Genomic DNA, 10,711 nt, shown 5'->3' with positions numbered 1-10,711 from the left:
GTGTGTGTGTGTGTGTGTGTGTGTGTGTGTGTGTGCAGTGGGGGGGTTGCTAGGTTTTAGGTCATCATTATTATTTTAGCAAAAATTAAAAGCCGAAAGTGGCATAAGTTCCCCTGCTGACAGATGTGTTTGTCGTTTTTGTGCTGAAACAGTGTAGCACGATGACTTATGGCTGTTTTAGGGTATTAAAAGTTGTACCTCATTAAATGCTGAAATCCTTTCCTCATAAATCAAACCAATTACTCGATGCATATGTTCCATTAAACCCTATCAATCGTTGCACGTTTCATATTATTTCTATTATTATTTTCCTAACAAATGACGGTCTTTCAGTTAATTAAAGAGATAATTCTTATAAACATTGAATATGACTGTCCAGTTTAATTATTCAGTGATTTGTTGATGGTGTGTAACTAATGAAAATAGGATCAGGTTAAAACTGAAGTTTTTATTATTATTATTTACTGGGATGAGCCTGAACCAAGAATGCAAACTCTGAAAGAAGTTCTTCGATTCATTAGAAAAGTGGTTTACTTTCAAGCACTAGAGTCCAACTTTTTTTGTTCCATTTTCAATGTAAGATGACAAAGTGTAAAATACTTGAATATGCATGTAAGGTAAAGCATCCAAATGCAACATAACACTCTAAATATGGCCCCTCTTTTTCAGACACCAAAGCTGTTCTTCATTTTGCGTGTCTATCCAAGACAACTAAGCTGTAAACGAGAACAGATGATTAACTTGCTAACACTGTTTTATTCATTCAGTGGGCTGGTACCTGGTACAGGGCCACGTTCTCAGCTCAACAAGCTGGGAGACAAGGATCTGTGCTGTGTAGGTGTGGAAACCTTGAATCATCTACAGTACAGTGTATGTAACCCACAGAATGTGATCAATATTAATCATGAGGCGAGCTGGGAGAAAAGTTGAACACAATGCCGCGTCAGAGCTGTAGCGGCAGCAGAAGACGTGCCTGATCTGCGCACGTTTCCGTAAAGAGTTTTGGATTTCGTGCGAATTAAACTTCTGATATGTTAACTCCTTCAGCTAATTGGCTTAATCCGCGAGGATGCTCTTTAAAGACGAGCTGCTGTAGACACACAGCCTATGCTGGATCAGACAACTAAGCAAAATATCCTCTGCCATCTGCAGTGGGCAAGATGCATTTTCAGACAACAGTTCAAGGTTTTTACATGCCAGCTGATGTCGAAACAAATTACAGTGCCACATGTTTTACCAGAGGAAAAAAAAGGGTGAGAGAGAGAGAGAGAGAGAGAGAGAGAGAGAGAGAGAGAGAGAGAGAGAGAGAGNGAGAGAGAGAGAGAGAGAGAGAGAGAGAGAGAGAGAGAGAGAGAGAGAAACAGCAGTTTTAATTTGAAAAGCAGGCTGAGTTTATTTCTTCTTTTGATGTGATCAGACACATTTTCATTTGTGTACATTAAAGCTGTATTGCGTGGAGACTTTCCTTGTTTTTCCTGCCTCCAAAGAAGTGCAGAGCTCGAGTTGCCAAATCCCGTCTTTTGTTGTCGTCTCTTTTTATACACAAATCAGAGTTCCTTTAAAAGTGATCACATTAAAAAACTTTCCAAGTGGTCTAATTTGATTACCTTTGTTGAAGATGCCAAGGGCTGGCTGCTAATAGTCTCCATGTTCTTCCGGTAGCGGGTGGAAAGGTTAAGGATGGCGGCTGTCGCCGCTGCGGCCTGCAGACCGTCTTCTTTCTTGAATTGACTCGACGGGCTGTGCTGACCGGAGATGGGCAGGCGGCCACCTGGAGCTCCAAGAACGCCGGGATACTGCTGAGGTGCTAAAAGACAAACAATTAGCAGAGCATTTAGTTAGTGGGACACCAGGTGTTAAACCCAAACAGCAAAGTGGTGAGAAAACCAAGTTTTATGGGTTTCTTTGCAACTTCAGAAACAAACATGAATTTCAAAAGATGAGAGATGGAAGGGTTACTTACAGTCAGGGTACTGCGACATATCCTGGTCCTGGCTGGTCCCAAGCAGTGGCTGCTTACCAAAGACCTGTGCATCAAAGCTGGCGTAATCGAATCGAATTCTGCTGTACTTGTCCACATCTTTCACAAGGCTATTTTGCAAGGCTGCTACTGGATGCGAGAACCTGTAGTTCAGCTGGTTCATTTCAAATTTCTTTATCAGGCTAATGGTCCTGCAAGTAAGCAAACAGAGACATATTTCAATGCACAAACGAACTGTGCAGGAATAACTGTGGAAAACAAATGAGTTCACATAAAATGTAGACATTGTGTTTGACCGTTGAGGGATGCCAGTGCTTTTGTACACATGCAGTCTGGAATCTGATGTGTGTTGTGGATCCACAGTCAGGTTGCCAGACTAATTAATATAGAAGGAGTGGGCACCCTGCCCATGATATATCCACAGGGAACAAAGAGTTCTGCTCTTTTATCATCTCTAATAGAGAGGAACTCACAGGACCAGCTACCATCGCTTATGTCTGCTTGGAAGGCTCAAATTAGATCGTGTGTTCAGCTTGGATTCATGAATTTAAAAAAAAATACTTCACTCGGTCCTCAAATTGCCTTTTAACGGAGCTAAACTTTAAATATTTGTTTGACCGTCCTGAGAGCAGCGAACATCTCGAGCATCCTACCTTGGCGAGCGCTCCGGTGTTTGTCTGCATTTCAGGCTGTCATCTTGAGGTTTGGAGACCTTCACGGCGGCGGCGATGGGGCAGCCAGAGAGACTGGTTGGGAAGGAAATTAAACACATTAACCTAATACAGTATCCCATCTGCAAACAGGGTGCAGCTTTTCTAATGGCTCATTCGTGCGGCTGTACCTCCGGTGGGTGCTACGGTTGCTGTTGACATGGCCTCGTCCTGTGCACCCAGGTGTAGGACACTTGAGGACGTTTTCATGCATGGCCAGAACTAAGGGAACAAACAGATTGCCCGTGCTTGAAAAAACATTTAAGAAACTATTTGATATTTGAAAAAAACAATTAAGTTTAAAGATTTGAACTGTTGTATAAGAAGAACTGAAAAAAAGAGCACATAATTCAATGCTTTAAATGATAAGTTACATAGCTGGTACATTAGAGCCTATAGAGAAAAGATCCTACAGACAGAGAGGAGAGGAATAAGAAAACAGCTTGCTTACTGTGTTGAAAACTGTAATGTAAATAGCTTAGCGCAAAAAAAAAAAGGAGCAAAGCAAGACAGCTGATTATATTCTTCAAACCAAATGCGTTGTTAAAGGTCCGCTCTGTATCCTTAGAAACTTCCCTTCTGTACATATCCTCCAATTAGTTTGCTGGAGTTGTCTATTTATTTTTTTGAATTCTGCGCTTGCGAGCCCTTTGATTTGCAAATACTGCCTCCAGTCTAAGAGCATGTGCRTTTTTGAAAAAGTTAATTACTTTTTCTGTTCCTTTTGTAACATTACTGTTTAATGTCGGATGTTTGAGTTTACCRAAATGACTAAACAATCGCCAGTTTGGGAAAAAATGAAAAAAAGAATTCAACATTCAAACATTTCTACACATTACGAAGGGGAGGGGGGAGGAAAATCTTTTAGGTTTATGTGTATATGTGTAAAGTTTTTGTAAATCTTTGTATTCAGAGCTGAAGACATATAAGCAGGCTTTTTTTCTTTTTTTCTTTTTTTTTTTTTGTCTTTGCTTTTCCACTAAGAGGATTTCAGTTATTGCGGCTGATTGTAAAATGGTAAAAGAAGCAGTTTTGGGGAGTAGAAACCACCCACTTTGCTGCACACAGAGCTGTTTTAGAGACTTACTCTCTGGGGGAACTCGGACTTTGTGAGGACACCCAGACAAACTCCTGTGATGTGGGTACAGGCCTGTCACGTGACCAGTCCCATCACAGCCGGGAGTTGGACACTTTATATCCTTTTTATCCATCCGTGGAGAATCTGCAGACACAGTAACAGACTTCACATTGAGCAAAACTACAGATTGTTATTTTCCTGTCTCAAATATGAATTTAAATATTTAAAAGAAATGAACAACTAGAGCTTTTGAACGTTCTCCTAAATAAATACAGTAACATTCATGGTCAAAAGATTGAAATGTTTTGCAAAGACAGACACTTTCTCTCACATGCATTTATTAAGCTGGCGTTTTAGTTAAGGCAGTTTAACACAGAGAATTCACTTCTTAATGCCCATCCATCGAAAGATTACATCTGGGATTATACATTTATCTGCAGTCATTTGAAGAATCAGAGGGAAACATGAGAGGTACTTTAGGAGGATTTAAGACTTATGGTCATGGTTAAATATCCAGTTGATTCCTATCAAAATCCAATATTCTGAGTAGCACCAATTCCATAACAAAAATTGTTCTTCTTTATTTTAGTCTGTTTATTTATTACTTACCATGTCGCCAAAATGTTTTTTTTTCAGTCCTTAAGAGGATTTCCACCCTCTGATTCCCCCAACCCCCTGCATATGCTCCTTTTTCTTTCAATGTTTTTTTGAGCACCCAATCTTCTAAATCGCAAGGGGTTTGTTTGACTTAGATGTAGCACATGTGTGAAGCTTCGGCTTTTCCATTCTCAAACAGGGTTCAGGGATTCTGCAAAAATGTTGTGATCAATTGTTATCGTACTTGTTGTAGATGGTTGTTTGAATGACCTCAGTTTTTAAGAAACCGTTTAATTCTGACTGGATTGTCATTTTAAAACAATGTCAGTTTCAAAGGTTTTGTTGCGGTCAGAAAAAAAACACGATTTTCTAAAAAATTTTTTTGTCAGTTTTGCATTATTTATATAGAAGTTTATGGTTGATGCACAAATACCACCTGCGGCGGCAGCTTTAAAAACTCCCGCTTTAAGCACTGCCTACAGGAACATATTATTTCTGCCAGAATAACAGTGTAATGCAAAATCATTGTTAGATTTATTTGAAGATTTATAAAATGGCACTTGAGAGAATTGCTATGAAATTTTTGAGATTAGAGTTGTTTTAAGGTGATCCGCTCGGGTCGTGACCCCGCTTAGCTTCCCAACCTGGGGCGGGGGGGGGGGGGGGGGGGGGGGGACGCTAGAGAGCACAGGTTATGTTCATGATGTGCTTTATAAAACTACCAAAACAAGTCCATTTAAATACTGTAAGCTACACTCTGTACAGCTCAGTTCTTTTATTTATTTATTTTTTCCAAATAAAAGTTTGGAACTATTGACTTTATTATTTTGATAAAGAGATAGTTGGCATCTTTGGGAGAGTAGTGAAGGATGTTGGTCTTAGCTTGGCTTAAAAGTAAGAAAGGATGGTTTTGACAAAAATAGGTTGGGAACCACTGGTCTAGCAGTCGCATCATCAAACTATTCAGAATCAAACTCTGTTTCTCCAAATGGAGTTTTTGCAAAGTGCTTTCAACATTGTGTTTTTTAGATCAGCATATCTCAAGATATTCCCTTCATTTTGATACCTTTCCCTCCGCTGTAGCTGAGTCTGTTGTCCATGTCCATCATCCTTTGGTGCCTTCTCTCATTGGTCATCTGCTCCAGGAGGAACTGGTCCATTTCTCTGTAGGCGTGGTGCAGAACCTGCCTCTGCTCCGTCTGCAGAGCGATGGCCTGTTCCAGCAGGCTCAGGTTCACTCTCCCTCGGCTCATATCGAGGCCTCTCTCGTGGAGGCCCATCGCCCAGCTATCCAGCCGAGGCAGCCGCTCCGCCTCCCCCTCGCTGTCCTCCTTGTTGGGGAGCAGCCTGTACCTTAAAGCTTCACCTTGAAAAATACTTCCTCGACCTATCGGACCACCTAATTCTGGAACAAGCTCCTTCCCATGGCTGTTCCTGCCTAAAAGGTCCTCCTGAGCTCTGGACGGGCTGCAGTTTGAGCTACTGTCCTTAGCAGACAGGGACAGTGGCTCCCACTCAGGTTCCCTCATGTCTCTGTACGGGCTCTGTGGTGTTGATGCATCGCTCATCCTGTCGTGACTTTGGTCCTCTTCTTGATTTTTGAGAATCTCTTCTTCATCTTCCACCATCAAAGATTCAGACGTGTCTGGCTCGCACTGCGGAGATCCATTGGACGTGACTTCGGGCCAACTGAGCAAACTGCTGGATGTTAACACTGCATCAGAGCAGCTGTTTTTGTTGCCCACTCCATTGACTGTCTTAAAGTTTCCATCTAAAAAAACAGAAAAAAACAATACCTATTATTTTATGTGCTGCAGCCCTATAGAATGAAGTGTTTTGACCCTTCAGTCACATACATGTTAAGTACTGGTAATCTTCTGCTAATCTTTTTAAGGTTTTAGATTTTGTCTTACTTCTTTATGAATATTATCTTGAGAAAAACATGTTTTTAAAACCATGAGGATTTGTAAGAAAACACTCAGCAACAAGATGACATCCCACAGTCATAAGGTTGCGAGATTTTCAGGCCATTCAGACATATTTTAAACAACATTCCTATTTGTTCGACATGAAACCTAAACATACGGAGCACAAACGTTTTTCCACTTCGTTGTTGTTGTCTCCATTTGGAGCAACAACTTGATATAGATTTAGTGCAAGATTATGAGAGGATTTACAGCGCATGGAAAGAAAACAATATTTTTTATTAGTTACACGTGTTTTTAAGTGCAGCGGCATGTCCTTTCACAAACCTAAAAATGATTGCGAGGATAAGATTAAGAAAAGTAAAAAACGATTCAATAACACATAGAAATGAACGGAGAAAACTGATTTAGGAGAAGTCATGAATTTAGTAAAACATATTTTGGGGGATATTTTAAAGTGTTAAAATCACAGCAGACAACAGCTTAACCATTTGTATATTTAGTAAGTATGACAAAAATGCTRTTATTTTATTTATTTTGAATATTTTTTGTTTTTTAATAATAATAAAACACATTCTACTGTACATTTTAGATTAAACTGCTAGCTTTTAAAACTTTAAATAATCACAGAAACCTGGTAAAGAAATTAAAATGATTACTTATTAGCAGACAGAAACTTAAATTAAAACATTTGTTTTTATGTTGAAATGTTCCAATTATTTTATAGTCAAATATGCAGGATTTACTTTCTGTATTAGAAAAGTTTTTGTTCGAATCATCTGTTTTATTGTTATATTTAGTTTATGTTCATTAATGTACTAAATAATAAAAAATATTTATCTCCTATTGTCACAAGTTTTGGTTGGACTGAACAATATTAAAAGTGGTTGATCTCATTGGTGTAAAATTATTAAACACACCTGCCAGGCAAATTAAGAATGTTAATTAGTTATAAAAGTTTTAGCTGATTAGACAATAGCTTTAACTCGAAAGTCCCATTTCTGTTCTTTAATATGACTTGTTCAGCTCTTAGTTTTATTTTGTTTTAATCTAAGTGACATATTTAATTCTAATACTTACAGATTAATATAAATTGGTATCCATTTGGTCCTATCACCCTTACATTTTACATCCACTTTTAGTTTCTTTTTTATCTTGAGCTTATATTGCTAAGTGGTCTCAGTAATTTAATTTGCATTGACCTCAAGCTCTTTTTCTGTAAAAAATAAATCCCAGAGATATATTCAGAAAGATTTTGGGAAGCCTTAATGTTGAGCTGTTGAAAAGTGACAAAGAGGGTTATCTCTCAAAGTGCATCTGAAACAACACTTTATTAACACGGCTGATCACGSTAAGTCATGGTCAGTGATTAATAATGGAAAGCTATCATCTGAATTGATTCAACCAAATCTCTCTTGATCCTCAAACCGTTTAAACTTATGCTGCATTAAAGCTCTTTGGACAGTGGGGGGTGTTACTTTGGGTTCACTGAACTGGAGGTCTTTATATCCACTTAAGTAGCCCAACATTAGAGTCCAAAGCAAAAGTAGGATTCAGTAGATTGAGAAGATTTATAGAGATGGATTGTGAGAATCAGCTCACACGAGGCAGCTGACGATATAGATACGGCATTGGCAGAAAGCTGCAACTTAATAACGAAAAAAACTTAATCCTGACCAAAAGAGCTTTAAAAAAGCAGGAATTATATGGTGCTCATAAAACAAAACTAACTATTTAGGAAAATACTGGATTTTGTGCATTAAGTATAACATAGGTTTACTTATTTTCTCTCTCTCTCTCTCTCTCCAGCAGCTTTAAACAGCATCCATAATCCCCATAGAGAAAAGGGAAAAAGTGTCTAAAAGCAAACCTTGTTGAAAGATAAATTAAAGTCAGTTACACATATTTACATTTATCAGGCAAGTAGCAAGGCTTTTTGTTTTTCATCCAGATGGACTTTCAGGCCTAACACAGCCGCATACAGTCAGACAATCACACACACATACACACACACACACACACACAGAAGTGCAGGGAGAAAAAATGGAAAGCAACGGAGGAAAAAAACTTGGATCCCTCCGGTGGTTTGTGTGTTGGAACAGGTGAACAGTTTGTACTCCAGAATAGCCATTACCAGCACTCTGCAGCAGGGCTGCAGTTGGCTGGAGCTGAACGCAGCGTGGCTCAACAAAACAAGAGGCTTATTTTTCTCCCTTTTTTGTTAAAATGCGGATATGACCAGCTTCTCGCTGCAAAAATTCTTGCTGCTTCCAGTCCGCTTTTCCAATTTTTTGTTTTTCCACAGAAAATAGTCCCGCAAATCTGACAATAACAGCAAAATATGCTGCAAATATGTTTATCAATATTCTCGTCCTTTTTGTGACAGATTTCTTTTTTTTTTTGTGCTAGCTGATTTTTTTTTTTGAGAACAACTCCTCTTAATTACAATTTCACATAAGAGTCAGTAAATGATAAAAAGAATCAGGAATACATTAGAACAAAAAAGGAAAACCTGACGATGCACTGTGAAATACCAAAATGATTGTAACGTAACATGAACCTGACAAACAAATAAATTCTTTTTACTAATAAATCCACACAATTTGGTGAGCGACTCTCCGGGTCCATTTAACTACACACATGTGTACTATAATGAGCTGAAGACATTATGCCTAATTATGTATTAGACTGTGTTAGAGGGCCTAACAAAAGCTTTTGAAAGGGACAATTACGTTTGTTGCTTAGTTACATCGTTAAAAATATACCAAATCAGGGCAGATTATAGTGGGCGAGAATGCACATGTACACCACGAGGGTTGTTGCCAAAATGCACAAAATTCGGCTAATCTAGAAAAAAAAAGGGAAAAAAAATGTTTGTGTTTGTAAATAAACAATTTAAAACTGATGTAGATGAACTGTCTCTGTGAGTAAAATAAATAAATCTAAAAAAAAACTAGACAGCATTGGGGTTTCCCATTTGGGAACTCCCATAAATAAATGTCAAAAGAAAGTTTAATTTAAATCAAAGTGAGCTGGTGCACGCCTCCATTCAGTTTTTCATTGTATGGATTCAATGGGCTTCTTCAGGCGTTTCAAAAAAAAAGMAAAAAAAAAAAAAAAAAGGACAGATGAGGGTGTCTGAAATCTGGCCTCATCAAAAGAGGGTAAAGCCACGCCAAAAATATCATGGCAGATCAGCTGTCAAAACTTCAATTTGTGGACGTGAGACACAACTAATACGGGCCCAGCAGTGTAGTCTTTCACTTCCACTGCACAATGACTGCGGCTGCTGGCTGACGGCAGAGGGAGGGAAATATGAATGCAACAGATGGGATTTTAAAATTCAGCGTCAATTGTTCATCAAAACAGACAAAACAACAGGACATCTGTTTACCTGCTGGAGTGTCAATGTTCCTCAGCTCTTCTTTGTCCTGTGGCGGTGCCAGGTCCTCGCTCTCCTCTTCACATGCCTCGCTGGGGCTGTAGTGGCGGGGCTTCATCAGCAGGGACTTTCTCTTATTGACTGGGGCACCCTGCACCCCATCCTGAGCGCTCCTCTTCCTTGCCGCAGTCCCATATGGGCTGGTTGAAAAGAAGAAGGAAAAAAAAAGTCAGGGTCAACAAGGGGCCTTGGGATGCTCTTTTCAATTAAAGAAACTAAATTTGAAACTTATTTATTGCATGTTAAATGTCTCGTCTGAGATCTGGAAAGAAATTTACATCCTGTCAAAGCATAAGAATAAAAATAAATAAATAAATAAAAATCTTACCTCTGAGTGTCAGTGTCGATCACCCCTGAATAAAAGAAAAAAAAAACAAAACAAACAAAGACCAAGAAATAAAAGATCAAAAGTCCTGTTTACATTTCCACCACAGTGGCACAGCATCTGTCAGCGTATTCTTCATCAACGCTTAACTCACTACTTTTGGACTATTGCTAATGAAAATTTTTACAATGTCATGTAAATATTTGTTTTGAATGATATGACCTGGGCCAATACTAGCCTTTTACCGCTGACTTTTTTTTACAATACCACCTTATCAGTACAATCGGCAGACGGGTGTAGGAGTGGACTCTTTATTGATCTAAAAAAGCTTCTCATTCAGGCTGCTCGTTCTCCTGGAAAAGCCAAAGTGGCTCATCCTTTGGACAGCACTGACAACATGATCTGAAAGGGTAAATCAATTTCCCCAGAGGGGTGCCCTCCCGCGTAAATCTCATTCACAAGTTCCACCACGACTCCCGTGAAGCACGACCAATAATAACACTTTTTATGAATTCACCCAGATGTGGTAATAGCTCCGTCGCGAGCAGGAAGGCCTCAGAGGCCCCTGAACGCTTGCATAATGACACATATTCAGTTTAGAGGTTTTCAATCACACACACACACACACACACACACACACACACACACACACA

General features: G+C 39.1%; 1 protein-coding gene across 6 annotated transcripts in view; it reads right to left on the bottom strand.

Moving 5' to 3' along the window:
• Positions 1 to 10,711, bottom strand: part of st18 (ST18 C2H2C-type zinc finger transcription factor) — a 32,458-nt gene that overhangs the window by 8,412 nt on the left and 13,335 nt on the right. For all 6 annotated transcript variants that reach the window (XM_014030026.1, XM_014030016.1, XM_014030006.1 and 3 more), the window contains 8 exons: positions 10,062 to 10,086; positions 9,686 to 9,873; positions 5,433 to 6,137; positions 3,779 to 3,913; positions 2,823 to 2,913; positions 2,635 to 2,727; positions 1,964 to 2,172; positions 1,608 to 1,807 (listed from right to left, as the gene is read on the bottom strand). In XM_014030026.1, the coding sequence (XP_013885480.1) occupies positions 1,608 to 1,807; positions 1,964 to 2,172; positions 2,635 to 2,727; positions 2,823 to 2,913; positions 3,779 to 3,913; positions 5,433 to 6,137; positions 9,686 to 9,873; positions 10,062 to 10,086 (1,646 nt within the window). The remainder of the gene's footprint in view (positions 1 to 1,607; positions 1,808 to 1,963; positions 2,173 to 2,634; positions 2,728 to 2,822; positions 2,914 to 3,778; positions 3,914 to 5,432; positions 6,138 to 9,685; positions 9,874 to 10,061; positions 10,087 to 10,711) is intronic.

The sequence above is a fragment of the Austrofundulus limnaeus genome, unplaced genomic scaffold (assembly GCF_001266775.1).
Source record: "Austrofundulus limnaeus strain Quisiro unplaced genomic scaffold, Austrofundulus_limnaeus-1.0 Scaffold6, whole genome shotgun sequence".
NCBI lineage: Eukaryota > Metazoa > Chordata > Actinopteri > Cyprinodontiformes > Rivulidae > Austrofundulus > Austrofundulus limnaeus.
This window is presented reverse-complemented; position numbering and strand designations above follow the sequence as displayed.